General features: G+C 61.2%; 1 protein-coding gene across 1 annotated transcript; it reads left to right on the top strand.

Annotated features, from left to right (window-relative positions):
* Window positions 1–924: 924 nt before the first annotated feature.
* Window positions 925–12,156, top strand: EIF3B (eukaryotic translation initiation factor 3 subunit B). Its single transcript, XM_004617253.2, has 19 exons — window positions 925–1,283; window positions 3,171–3,363; window positions 4,542–4,661; window positions 4,858–4,915; window positions 5,047–5,175; window positions 5,292–5,449; window positions 6,674–6,805; window positions 6,880–6,946; window positions 7,198–7,244; window positions 8,144–8,354; window positions 8,569–8,641; window positions 9,016–9,138; window positions 9,978–10,056; window positions 10,297–10,435; window positions 10,768–10,893; window positions 11,041–11,118; window positions 11,220–11,328; window positions 11,408–11,525; window positions 11,799–12,156. Exons 1-18 carry the CDS (start codon window positions 965–967, stop codon window positions 11,509–11,511), a joined length of 2,265 nt encoding a protein of 754 aa, XP_004617310.2. The 5' UTR covers window positions 925–964; the 3' UTR covers window positions 11,512–11,525; window positions 11,799–12,156.
* Window positions 12,157–13,276: the final 1,120 nt, after the last annotated feature.

Raw genomic sequence — 13,276 nt, forward strand, 5'->3', positions numbered from 1 at the left:
TAATATGCCAAAACCTGTAACAAGCTGGATTTCATTCCCCTGACCCTGAAAGAGCCTCCAGTACAGCATCTTTGGAAGGACGAGTAAAGAGAGGCTTCTAAAATCTCAGGGCTTGGAAAATGAAGACGTTACTGAGACCGCTCGAGAAATTCGAGGATCAATGGGATGATGATGATGATGATGATGATGATGATGATGATGATGATGATGATGATGATGATGATGATGACGAGGCACAAGAACTGCCTGGGCGTGCCGGAACAGCAGAGCCTGCACTCCCCGGCTGCACGCGGGAGCCCGGCCCCGCCCCATACCCGGCTGGCCCCACCTCCCAGGGCGGAGGCCCGCGACGGGCCGTACCACCGGCACCCAGGGTCGGGGAGGGCGAGGCGCCGTCCTCACGCGCTCTCTGTCGCGTCAGGCTCCCGGACTTCCGGCCCGCCCGGAAGACCCTGTCCGTTTTGGAGCCGTCCGTTTCCCGCCCCGTCTGCAGACGAGCCCACACTACTAGGCCGGGGGCCCCGCGCTGCCGCGCCCGCCGGCCCGCGCCTGAGCGGGGCGCCGCCGCCCGGAGGGACTCTGGGCGCCCCCGTGGCCTCTCTCGCGTGGTTCCGCCCGGCCGCGGGGGCCGCCGGGAGGCCGAGGCGCGGCGCCATGTTGGGCGACACCACCCGGCGCCGCGAGGGGGGGGTCCGCGCGGGCGGCCAGCCGGCCGGCCGGGGCGCGGGTCGGGCTCGGACGGCGCGGGGCCGGCGCGCGAGTGGACGGGCGCCCGCTGCCCGCGGCCTCCGCGCCGCCCGCGCCCGCCGCTCTTCCCGGGGCCCGGCGCCGGGTCCGCGCGCGCGGCCGCCCCCCCCGCTCCCGCGGCGTCCCGGCGTCCGGCACGTGGCCGCGGCCGGCGCGCGCGGTGCGTGCCGGGAGCGTGGGAAGCGCGGCGGCGCAGGCGGCGGCGGCGGCGGGGCCCATGCAGGACGCGGAGAACGTGGAGGGGCCCGAGGCGGCCGAGGAGCGGCCCGAGGCGGGGCGGCCGCTGGCCGAGGAGCCCGCGGGGCCCGGCGCGCCGGAGGCGGACGCGGCGGGCGCGCGGGAGGCCGGGTCCGAGCCGCCGCCCGAGTCCGAGCCCGAGCCCGCGGCCCCCGCGCCCGCCCCGGAGGCCGGCGACGCGGCGGGGGACGCGGCCGAGGCGCGCTCGGAGGCGGCGGACGGCGCGGACGGGGACGGGGACGCCGAGGAGCCCTCGTTCAGCGACCCCGAAGACTTCGTGGACGACGTCAGCGAGGAAGGTGCGGGTGGGCCGGCCGCGGTTCCGGGAAGCGGGACCCCCGGAAGCGGGACCCCCGAGCCGCCGGGCAGCGGGACCCCCGAGCCGTCGAGGAGGCGGGACCCCGGAGCGGTCAGTGGGGCGGGACCCTCGAGCCGCCGGGTAGCGGAGCGCCCCCGGCCCGGGTCCGCGTGGCCTTGCCGATGCCGCGGACCTTCGCGACAGACTGTCGGTTCTGCGGCCGCGGGACCCGGGGTGGCCCTGGGCTGCCTGCGGGCTGCGCGGGACCCGCCCCGCCTTTTCGTTGTCCTCTTGTAAAGCCAGAGCAGGCTGGACGGGCCCCTTAATGGCAGTGAGCAAGCCAGGCCGAGTCCACACGCTCGGTTTACGGGCTCTCGGCTTTAGCCTTTTTGAGGCCGCGAGAGGCGGTTCCTGGGCAGGCACAGACACAGTGGGTACTCCAGGAGCTGCACGTTGCTGGGATCGACCTGGGGTCCCCCAGAGCCCTCCGGGGCCTCACGTGCCCTGCCAGTGGTTTGGGGGTGGGGTACTTTGCAGGTCCACCGGGCCCCCTGACCGTTCTCAGACTGGGTGAAGGTGGGAGGCCCAGGTGTGCTCTCTGCCACCCCAGGGTCCCTAGAACATCTCTAGGAGTGACCGTAAAATCAAAAAGGAATTTTTATTCCTTTAGTTGGAGTCAAAACGGTGGAGTGGTCCGGTTTACCTTGGCACATGCCTGGAACTGGGCATGAGCCGTGAATGTCAGCTTGCCCTGGGTGATTGCTAAGCTCAGAAACCATGCCCCAGGCCTTTCCCTGGACTCTGGGCAGGGCTGTCCATGGCCCACGTATGCCAACAGCACCAGGTGTGGGCTCAGCACCTTGCACTGGCAAGAAACACTGCTAGCTGTCATTCGAGTTTCCGGGTACTGTGCAGGGGCTAGAACCGGGCCTCGCTTGGCCCTGAGCCCCATGCCTGTGATACTCTATTTCTGCAGTCACGAATCACTCCTGGCGGTGCTCAGAGGGCCATGTGGAGTGTCGGGTGGATCTGGGTCGGTGGCGTGCAGGGCAAGTGCCTTACCCGCCATACTATTACTCTGGCCCTTTCGTCTCAATTTTTGAGAATGAAAGAATATTTTCTGATCTGTTTTTCCTAGCTTACTGATAGTTTCCAAACCGTGGAAACCAAACTAATTTGGTCTGCCACCTCCTTTTCAGAAGCAAATTATCCCGTGCCCGCCTCCTTGCGCCCCATCTACCTTTATTTGAGCAAACAGTGCCATGGGGGGCAGAGGGTGACAGTATCTCCCCTTGGGAAGTGCCGCTGCAGAGCTCTCAGTCCAGTACAGAGGTTAGAGTGGAAGTCAGGGTGTAGGCGAGACAGGCGCGCAGGGGTGTGAAGCTTCTGTCCGCATTGAGTATGTAGGCTTGTTCTCCCTTTGTTGCTGGCCAGGGATTCCTTTTCAGTGCTTTTTCTTGTTCTAGCTGATCGGTGGTTAGAAATAAGCAATCCTGAGAGATTTCAGTGGTGATTTGGTTTCAAGGTACACCTAAGCAGTGCTCAGGAACCCCTCCTGATGGCTCTCGGCTACCATGTGTGGTGCCAGGGAGCGAACCCAGGCCAGCCAGGTGCAGAGCAGGAACCCTGCCCACGGTTTCATCTCTCCAGCCCGTAGCTCCTTTTTAAAGTAGATTAAAAACCTTCCTTCTCGTGAAAGCATTGTGACTCCATCGTCAAAGGGAAGGGGACTTTTGAATCTTCCTGATTTTGTCAGGCTCACATTAGATTCACACCAGGGCTGGAGTTTCTTCTGTTCTCCATCAAAGCGTTGGGACAGGTTTGATTTTTTTTCCCCTTGGCCACATGTGCTGAGCCGGAAGCCATCTGAGCCCCTCTCGCTGTGCAGAGCTACTGGGAGACGTTCTCAGAGACCGGCCCCAGGAAGCTGATGGGATCGACTCTGTGATCGTGGTGGACAATGTTCCTCAGGTGGGCCCCGACCGGATGGAGAAGCTCAAAAATGTCATTCACAAGATCTTTTCCAAGTTTGGGAAAATCACCAATGACTTTTACCCGGAGGAGGATGGGAAGACAAAAGGGTGAGTCAAGGGTGTGCTGCAGCGCTTTGTAGCCTGGGGTCTTCTTGTGACCACTGGGAGGCTCCATCCTGCATGGAGGAGGAGTTCACCCCAGGTCATGGGGCAAGGCAAAAAAACATGCTATGGGGTCCCCATCAGGCACTTAGGAGTCTGCTGGTGGATAATCTGCCCCTGATCAAGCCTCAACACCCTGGGGCGGGTGCATACAGGGCAAGTGCCTTACACCCAGCCCCTTTTCTGGCTCCCATCCATCCTTTCAGATGTTCTCATACTTTGTGGAAGGTGTCTTGCGGTGTGCTTTGTTACTCACGTTGGGTCTTGATCTGATGCTGTTCTTTCTTCCTGAACTGGGGAGAGAACTCAGGACCTCCTGCCTGCCAGCCCTCTTAGCCTTTGTTTGTGATGTGGTGGCGTATTTCATGGCGCCATGTGCTCAGTTTCCTGAGGTGTTTGCAGTCCTGAACTCACCCCTCTCCCTGCCTCTGCAGCGTCCCGAGACAGGCTTCCTGATGCTCCTGGGGTGGCAGTGCCCACACCTTTCAGCCTTTGAAAGCCTTCTGTCTTGGCCTGGAGGGGTGGCACAGGGTTCAGGCGCTCACCTGCACACAGCTGACCACAGTCCACCCCTGCACTTGACTGTGGTCCTGGTAGCCCTGTCAGAAGTGATCCTGAGCACTCCTGTTTCCCTCGGAAAGGAAATTGTACATGTTGCTCTTGGAGAACACTAACTAGATCCCATTTATGGATGAGATGGGAATGGTGACAATTTTTGTTTTCTTTGAGGACTAGAGTAGCGTCCATTCCTAGAATTTCTGGTACCAGTGATATTCGTGACATGCCATATGAGCAAGTGGCCCTCAGGGCTCTGACCCTCGGGTGGTGGTCCCTGGAAGAGAACTGGGCACCCTTGGCCAGTGTCAGTGGCAGGCCCTTGCAACAAAGCGTGTCTTGGTGTTGAGATCGCCATCCCGCTGTGGCCCTGCTTTCCTGAGCGTTGGACAGTGGCATGCTGGAGATGTTGGTTCTTCTCACCCGGCCACTGCTCCCTGGCAGGTGTCATGTCAGGGACTTGGATGGCTACAGGGAATGGCCTTCCTGGCGGCCATCTCGGGAGCTTGCCGCGCTGGCAGCTGTGTGCAGGGCTTGTGTCCTGATGCACTGCACAAACTCTGTGCCAGGTACATCTTCCTGGAGTACGCGGCTCCTGCGCACGCCCTGGACGCCGTGAAAAATGCCGATGGCTACAAGCTCGACAAGCAGCACACGTTCAGGGTCAATCTCTTTACCGACTTTGACAAGTGAGTCCAGCTGCCCATGCACTGGGAGGGCAGTGCTCGTGGCACTCATTTGCATGGCTCAGTTGTGGGTCATTCATGCTTCGGCTCTGGCACCCTTCCTTCCCTGGTCGGTCTGTCCCTTGGGGGAGCAGGGTGTGGCAAGCTCTGGTCTCGGGTTGTCAGCCGTGCCACTGCCTGAGCCTGCTTGCTCTTGTAGGTACATGACCATCAGCGATGAGTGGGACATCCCAGAGAAGCAGCCTTTCAAAGACTTGGTACGCGGGAGGGCGGGCAGGGACGGAGTGGGCTCGGGGCTCGGGGCTCGGGACTGGCTGCCCTCCCATGGGGCTCCCCTCTGCTGCCACTGGCGAATTGTCTTCTGTCCTTTGTCCACTGCTTGCAACAGGGGAATCTGCGTTACTGGCTGGAGGAGGCCGAGTGCAGAGACCAGTACAGTGTCATCTTTGAGAGTGGGGACCGCACGTCCATATTCTGGAACGACGTGAAGGACCCTGTCTCCATTGAGGAGAGAGCGGTGGGTGTCAGCTGCTGGGGGGCGGGGCGGGACTCCCGTCTCTGCCCTTCAAGGGGAGTGGCCAGCAGGAAAAGGGGCCTCCATGCCAGGTTCACAGTGGCACCTTTTCTCTGCAGAGGTGGACAGAGACGTACGTACGCTGGTCTCCCAAGGGCACCTACCTGGCGACTTTCCACCAACGAGGCATCGCGCTCTGGGGCGGAGAGAAATTCAAGCAGATTCAGAGATTCAGCCACCAAGGGGTTCAGCTGATTGACTTCTCCCCTTGTGAAAGGTAAACGAGCCAGCGCCCGTGGCCTGCCTGCTCCCCGCCCGTCCAGAGCCCCACCGTGACCACGTGTTCTTGAGTGTCTCTTACAGTTGAGGTTGTTGGTTACGGCTGTGTCAGCATTTGTGGTTCTGGTGTGGGGTTTCCTGTCCCTCGAGTCTCCTGTGTCCCCATGAGTCTGCCTCTCCTGTCGTTGTACCTTATTGCATGCTGTCATCTCTGCTAGGTGGCTGCGGAGAGCCTGGCTCTGCAGGTCCCACTGGGTGGGATCTGTCCTTTCACTTTCCCTCAGGTCCAGACCCCTGTGTCTCTCAGGCTCACTGGGGCTTCTTGCCTGCCCACCCCTCGCTCTGGGCTGGGCTGCCTGCAGGCTCTGGGACGGCGCATGTGCAGGGGATTGCTCATTTGGGGGGTGTCTCAGCTGTGGTGGGTGGCAGATCGGTCTGGGGCCTGTCTCTCCAGCCACCATCATGTCCTCGAGTGTCCTGGGTCTATCCCAGTGCCCATCTGTGCAGTCACTCCTGCTTTGCTGTTGAAGAGGTTTCGTGGCTGGACACCACTTCACATCGCAGGCTCCCTCCCCCGTGCCCATGAGCCTTAGGTCCCCAGCTGGGAGCCTAGGCATCATAAAATGGTCTCTCCTTTTGCCACGCCGGCTCCTATGCTTTGGAGTCTGAATTGTGCGGGGCTGGGGAGAGGAGAGAGGATTGTCACCACAGCTGCCGCCCTGGGTCTTTCTGGGTGCCAGGAGGCTGCCCCTGGGGTATGGTGCTGGGCAGGTGCCGTCACAGTGAAGGGAAGCAGCGTCGGGCACAGCAGAGCCTGCTATGCTGCCGGAATGCAGTGGGTCTGTGGATGCCCACCACACATAGTGGGGGCCAGCCATGTGGACACCCGCATGTGTGTCTAGACCACTGGGTGTGGCCCTAAAGCCCCTAAATAAAAATAATTTAAAATGACTCAAACATAGGAGAGAGCAGGCCGTGTAGACACCCACTGCACTGTGATGGAACAGGTCAGTGGCCAGGGCAATCTGGGGGCAGCCCAGCGATGGGTGAGCCCTGTTAGGAACTCAGGCGTGGTTTGCTGCCGTGTTGCAGTAGTCCTGCTGTTGCCGTCCCTTTGCTGATGGCCGCAGGGACGCTCTTGGGGGTCCTGAGTTCTGGGGGAGGACATGTCAGGTGCCCTGGGTGCAGGCAGATTTCTCAGAGTGCCGTGCTGCTGTTGCAGGTACCTGGTGACCTTCAGCCCCCTCATGGACACTCAGGATGACCCCCAGGTCATCATCATCTGGGACATCCTCACGGGGCAGAAGAAGCGAGGCTTCCACTGCGAGAGCTCAGCCCACTGGCCCATCTTCAAGTAAGTGGCCCTGCGGGGGAGCAGTGGCCCCGAGCTGCCCTGGACGAGGAAACATTCCTCTGCTGTCCCCTCAGGTGGAGCCATGATGGGAAGTTCTTTGCCAGGATGACCCTGGATACTCTGAGCATCTACGAGACCCCTGTGAGTCACCCCCGCTGTGGAGCTGGTCCCTGGGCCACTGTTTCGAGGGCTCTGTGGTATAGGGTGGGCAGGTCGCCACGGAGAAGCTTTTGGGCTGGCTGGGCAGAGGGACGGCAGGGGATTGCACCTGACCACTGGGCTGCTGTTGGATTCCTGCTGCTCACCCACTCAACTTGGCACGTGTGCGTGTGAGACGGCACCTGATTGTGTCACTCCCCTGCCTGACATCACATACTGTGCTTTCTCCACAGTCCATGGGCCTTCTGGACAAGAAGAGCTTGAAGATCTCCGGCATCAAGTAAGTTTGCACCCACAAAACCGGGTGCAGTGTTGAAAGAAGAGAGTCACCTCTCTGGGGGTCTCCCTGGTAAAGAGCAGACCAATCCCTTCTGCTCAGCCCGGCTGCTCAGTCTCGGCAAGGCCCCAGCTGCCAGCGTGTGGTATTGCCCCTTTTTTGTTTTATTTTTTGTTTCTGGCTTTTGGGGTCATACCCAACAATGCTCAAGGGTTGGTCCTGTCTCTGCACTCGGGAATCTCTCCTGCCGGGGATGGAACCCGGGTCAGCCACATGCAGAAGAAACACACTCCCAGCTGTACTATTGCTCCAGCCAAACAGGTGGTATTTCTTAATCCTTACGCAGAATGATGGCTGGAATTAAAAATGGAAAACGGGGATGGAGCAGGGTACGGCGGGTAGAGTGTTTGCTTTGCATGTGTCTGACTGTGCTCAATCCCTGGCACCCCATACTGTCCCCCAAGCCCACTGAGAGCACAGAGCCAGCCAGGAGCATGCCCTGAGCATCACCGGATGTGTCCCAGAAACCAAAAGGTAGAAATGAGAAATGGACTGGAGTGGTAGTTCCACATGTAAGGTCTTGCTTAACACAGCCAACTTGGGTTCGATCTCTGGCACCCCATAAGGTCCCTCAAGCCCACCAAGAGTGAACCCTGAGCAACACCAAGTGTGCACCCCCCCCCCCCAACAACAACACCACCCCGCAAAGCAAACAAAAAGGAAAATTGGAGCAGAGCTGGTGTTGGTAACTGGGAGGACAATTCTTGGCCTGTGTGAGCTCGCCGGCACTCAGGAGCTTGGCTGGTGTCACCTGCCCCTGGTGCCCTGGGCTTTCCCTATGTGCTCACTGTGTGAGGTTCTGCCACTGCTGGGCTGAGGCCATCGTGGTGTCTGCCCGGCAGAGACTTCTCCTGGTCTCCGGGTGGCAACATCATCGCCTTCTGGGTGCCTGAGGACAAAGACATTCCGGCCAGGGTGACCCTCATGCAGCTGCCGAGCAGGCAGGAGATCCGAGTCCGGAACCTGTTCAACGTTGTCGACTGCAAGTTGCACTGGCAGAAGAACGGGGACTACCTGTGCGTGAAGGTGGACCGGACCCCCAAAGGCACCCAGGTGGGCGCTAGGGCTAGGACCAAGCTGCACACTTAGCAGACAGCAGTGTGCCTGATTTTGGGCGTGAGCTATGGTGGCCTGGGGTGCACAGCATCCCCCATCATTTGCTGAGTGCAGCTGCCTCGTGGCTGTGCATGGGCCCAGGTGCAGCGTCCTGCAGCTGTCCTCCCGGTGCTCCCAGCTCCCAGACCATCGCTCCTTTCCTCTCGCACAGGGCGTTGTCACCAACTTTGAGATTTTCCGGATGAGGGAGAAGCAGGTACCTGTGGATGTGGTGGAGATGAAAGGTAGGTAATGCCCTGGCCTGGTGCCGACAGGCTGACTGGCCATGTGGGGCGGGACCCCGCTGCTGCCTGCCCTGCTCTAGCTTCGGTCCCAGGCCTCCCAGCTAGGGGTGCAGAGAAGGTGCGTGTCTCTCACCTGAGCTTCAGGCTCTGTGGACTAGTAGAAACTGTCAAGATTTTGATTCCTGCTCCAGTGGTGATGCGGCTTTCCCCTTGGCCTTTACGGGAGAGCAGGGCGGGGGGCGGGGCAGAGATTCAGGCCAGTGGGGCTGACTCCCTGGTGTCATTGGGGCCACCCCCCCCTGGTTTGGAAGCGCCCTGACTGATTGTGGCTGGTTGGTATGCCTGCCTTGGGCTCACCCGTTCTCCTATCCCAGAAACCATCATCGCTTTCGCTTGGGAGCCGAACGGGAGCAAGTTTGCAGTGCTGCACGGGGAGGCACCACGGATCTCCGTGTCCTTTTATCATGTGAAGAATAACGGCAAAATCGAGCTCATCAGTAAGTGGCCCCCACCTCCAGGGGCAGACCCCAGGGTGTGGTTGGTGCTGAGGGAGTGTGCTTTGCCCAGCGGGTGAGCTGCTAGCATCCTGGGTCCTCCCCATCTCGCTGCCTTCTGCATGCTGGGCTGTCCCTGGGCACGGCCATCCTGCTCTGGCATCTGTGGCCCACCCGTGCTCTGCTCTCTTGCGAGGCCCCTCTTGCAACCGGCTGCTGTGTGCTTACATGGGCCTGCAAAATCCCCCTGACCCAAACTCCCTGGGGCTCAGGCTGTGTGCAGTGTTGCTTCGGGTGCTTGGCCCATGTCCTTGAGGCCACAGCATTTCCCGCCCTGGAGGCAGTTGTGGTTTTAGTAGCATCTCGAGATCTGCTTCCTACACTCAGCATCTTGGGCTGTCACAAAATCAGCTTTTCTTATTCTGTATAAAGGAACAGGACTGTCAAACTCTTACCTGGGGGTGGCTCCTTGAGCGTTGCATGCTGGGGCCCTCACTATGGCCCTTGTGCATACACACATGCGTGCGCGCATGAACTGCTGCCAGACCCTCTCGTTTCTCTAAGCCTGCAGGGGGCAGTTAGGGACTCGCCTTGCTGGGCCCAGCAGGCTCCCGTCAGTATCCGCCTGGGCAGAAGTCTGTCCCTTCCCTGCCTGAGGGCTGGCAGAAATGGGTTTCTCCCCCGGGCTCACACCTCCTGCCCAGTTAGCTGGGGCTGGACAGCTGAGCACAAGGTTGCCGGTTATGGGGTCCTGGGGGGAAGCTGCGGGCAGGGCCGCCGTAGGCTCGACTGGGCTGGGCTGCCTGGTGGGTGTTCTTCCTCCCTCTCTTCTCTCTCTGCAGAAATGTTCGATAAGCAACAAGCGAACACCATCTTCTGGAGCCCCCAGGGGCAGTTTGTGGTGTTGGCGGGTTTGAGGAGGTGAGTGTCTGCTCCGCAGGAGCTCTGACGGGGATGGCGGGGCTCGGCAGGGCCCCCGTGCACGTTGTATACTTGCAGGCGAAGTGTTGCCAGCAGTGAGGGCAAAAGAGTTCAGCTGGCCAGTGGTCGCTGAGGGCAGGAGCCTGGGTACCACAGCTCTGGCCCCAAACCAAGAGTCTCTGGGGTGCTTTAGCCCCAGGGTCCAGCCTGGCTGGCCCCAATACACACTCTTGCCCGCAGCATGAACGGCGCCCTGGCCTTCGTGGACACCTCCGACTGCACCGTCATGAATATCGCAGAGCACTACATGGCCTCAGACGTTGAGTGGGACCCCACGGGCCGCTATGTGGTCACCTCTGTCTCCTGGTGGAGCCACAAGGTACGGGCAGGCCTGGTCACCTGCTTTCCCCGCCTTGTCCTTTTGGGGCTTATGACCCAGCCTGGCCTGGACCCTTGGTGCTGGCTCCGGGCCTGTGGGGCCCGTCTCAGGTGGTGCCTCTAGCCCTCGCCAGCCTCTGGTCAGCACCTGGGTCTGTCCAGAGGGTGCCTGACTGTCAGCCCTCCCTGTCGCCAACCCGCACCCCATTTCATGGCCTCCAGTAGGACCCTGCCCTGCTCAACACAGGGCACGTGTGGTTCCTGGGCTGCTGGCAGGGCCAACGGAGGGTCATTGGCACCTGGTTGAGCAGCATGTGGTCCGACCTCTTCCAGGTGGACAATGCCTACTGGCTGTGGACGTTCCAAGGCCGCCTTCTGCAGAAGAATAACAAGGACCGCTTCTGCCAGCTGCTCTGGAGACCTCGGCCCCCCACGCTCCTGAGTCAAGACCAGATCAAGGTGTGGTGACCCCCCTGGCCCCCGGGACAGCAGGGGTACACATGCTCAGTGCAGCAGAGAGATGGCCAGGCCAGCTGCAGGGAGCTTGGAGGGTCACCCTTTGTGGCTTCTGAATATCCGGGTTCTGAGTGCCTGTCTTGGCTTCAGCAAATCAAGAAGGATCTGAAGAAATACTCCAAGATCTTTGAGCAGAAGGACCGTCTGAGCCAGTCGAAAGCCTCCAAGGTCAGTGTGGCCCTGGACCCTGGGGAGGCGGCCAGATGCCCCGGCCTGCTGGTTTGGGTTGCGGGAGCTTCAGGGTCACCCGCCCCCCCCTCGCCCCCCAGGAACTGGTGGAACGCCGGCGGACCATGATGGAGGACTTCCGCAAGTACCGAAAGATGGCACAGGAGCTATACCTGGAGCAGAAGAGCGAGCGCCTGGAGCTGCGAGGGGGTAGGTGGGCTGCAGGCAGCCATGGGCTGGAGGGGCACACCTGGCAGCTGCAGGCCTGGCACCCTTCCTCTCTCCTCAGGCGTGGACACAGACGAGCTGGACAGCAACGTGGATGACTGGGAGGAGGAGACCATCGAGTTTTTTGTCACAGAAGAAATTATTCCTCTTGGGATTCAGGAGTGACCGAGAGCCCCGTGGTAAGACCACAAGCAGGGTCGGCAGGCGCGTGTCCCCTGCAGGCCGGACAAGGCCAGTTAAGCAAAGGCCTGGCCTAGGCTGGGAGGTGCCCGAGCTCCAGGAGGGGCCAGGGTAGACCTGGTATGGACAGGGTTGTGGGCAGCGCAGGAGGAAGGGATTGTAAGGGGGGTGGCTGTCTCTGGGGCCTCTGCATTCTGGGCACCGCCCTGCCTGTCTCGGTCCCATTGGCTGTCTCCCAGGCCAGCAGGAGGTGACTGTGGTCCTTGTTGCAGGTGCACCTTCAGGCCTGTGCGGTCCGAGGCTGTCTCCAGAGCACCGCACACCCGCCCGACGCCATCTCCACACTGCTGTGCCTTCGCCCCTGGGGTCGTTCCGAGGCCGACGGGCGCTGCTCGCCAGCTTCCGTGGTCCAGGCGCAAGTCTCTGCTTGCTCCGACTCCTCCACGCAAGGCTGTGGCACCGCCTCTGCGGCCCTGGGCGCCCTCCAAGGACTGTCCCCCACGAGGGCCGAGTCCTGAATCCCAGAAGGAGCAGGTGCTGCTCGGGGGCAGCTGCCCATGGGACCCCCCCATTCAGGGCGTGGTGGGTCCTCCCAGGCTGCACGTGGAAATAAAGCAAACCTGTATGAAAGCGTGTCTTGCCCTGCTGCGGAGTCAACCTGGAGTGTGTTGGCCCTTTGCCAAAGCTGGAAGCATAGCAGAGCCGCCTCGGGATCCTGGGCAGGGGGCAGGTGTGGGTACTCCCGGCCTTAGGTCCTTCCACCTGTCCCTCTCAGGCTGACTGCCTTGGTGCCCTGTACACAGTAGAGGCCCTGTCCTGCCCGCATGGACATGCCTTAGTACAGGTCCCCCCAGGGGCCTGCTGGGGTCCCAGGTGGCAAAGGTGAGGGTCCCTAGTCAAGAATCACAACGCACCCAGCCTCGGGAAGGCCAGAGCTGGACCCAAGTCTGCCCTGCCCTGAGCAATGAAGCTGGCATGACCTGGGTTGTTCTCCTGCCCCTTGCCAGCAGTGCCCGCTTTGCCTGGTGCTCAAGATTCCCAGGGGACCTAGAGATTAGGCAGCAATTAGACCTATGGGGGTGGGAAAGGTGTTCCACCTGCCCTGGCTGTCTACAGATGGGGGAGGGGCATCCACTGCCCTGGGTGTCTGCAGATGGGGGAGGGGCGTCCACCTGCCATGGCTGTCTCAGATGGAGAGGGGCGTCCACTGCCTTGGGTGTTTGCAGATGGGGGAGGGGCGTCCACCTGCCCTGGGTGTCTGCAGATGGGGGAGGGGCATCCACCTGCCATGGCTGTCTGCAGATGGGGGAGGGGTGTCCACCTGCCATGGCTGTCTGCAGATGGGGGAGGGGCGTCCACCTGCCATGGCTGTCTATGAATGGGGGACGGGCGTCCACTACTCTGGATGTTCTGCAGGCTGGTTCACATAGGAAACGGCTGAGGAGCCTCCAGGGCCATTCCCAGGGGATAGGGGACAGGTGACATCTGTCCTGGCCCCAGTGAGGATAGGTGAGGGCACCGCCCTCCCTGCTCCCTGGCCCCTCACCCCCCGGGCTGGCTCACCTGAGCCAGGTGGGAGGCGGGAGCCTGCACCGGTTGTCATGGCTGCAAGAACACAGACAAAGGCCGGACCCTGCTGGCCTGTCCCTGTGCCTGCCAGGGCCTCCTTGCCCGCGGGACAGGGTCCCCAGCTGCTTGTGACTCCCCAGCCACACGGGGCAGCCACGTCCTGAGTGGGTGACAGCCGACC

This window comes from Sorex araneus, chromosome 4, assembly GCF_027595985.1.
Source record: "Sorex araneus isolate mSorAra2 chromosome 4, mSorAra2.pri, whole genome shotgun sequence".
In the NCBI taxonomy this organism is placed as follows: Eukaryota; Metazoa; Chordata; class Mammalia; order Eulipotyphla; family Soricidae; genus Sorex; species Sorex araneus.

Bases quoted from the DNA above. Each gene is read 5' to 3' on its own strand.
- EIF3B (XM_004617253.2), top strand. From the start codon at position 965: ATGCAGGACGCGGAGAACGTGGAGGGGCCCGAGGCGGCCGAGGAGCGG. The intron at 5,450-6,673 runs GTAAACGAGCCA...CTGCTGTTGCAG, and splicing joins GACTTCTCCCCTTGTGAAAG to GTACCTGGTGACCTTCAGCC. The intron at 11,119-11,219 runs GTCAGTGTGGCC...CTCGCCCCCCAG, and splicing joins GCCAGTCGAAAGCCTCCAAG to GAACTGGTGGAACGCCGGCG.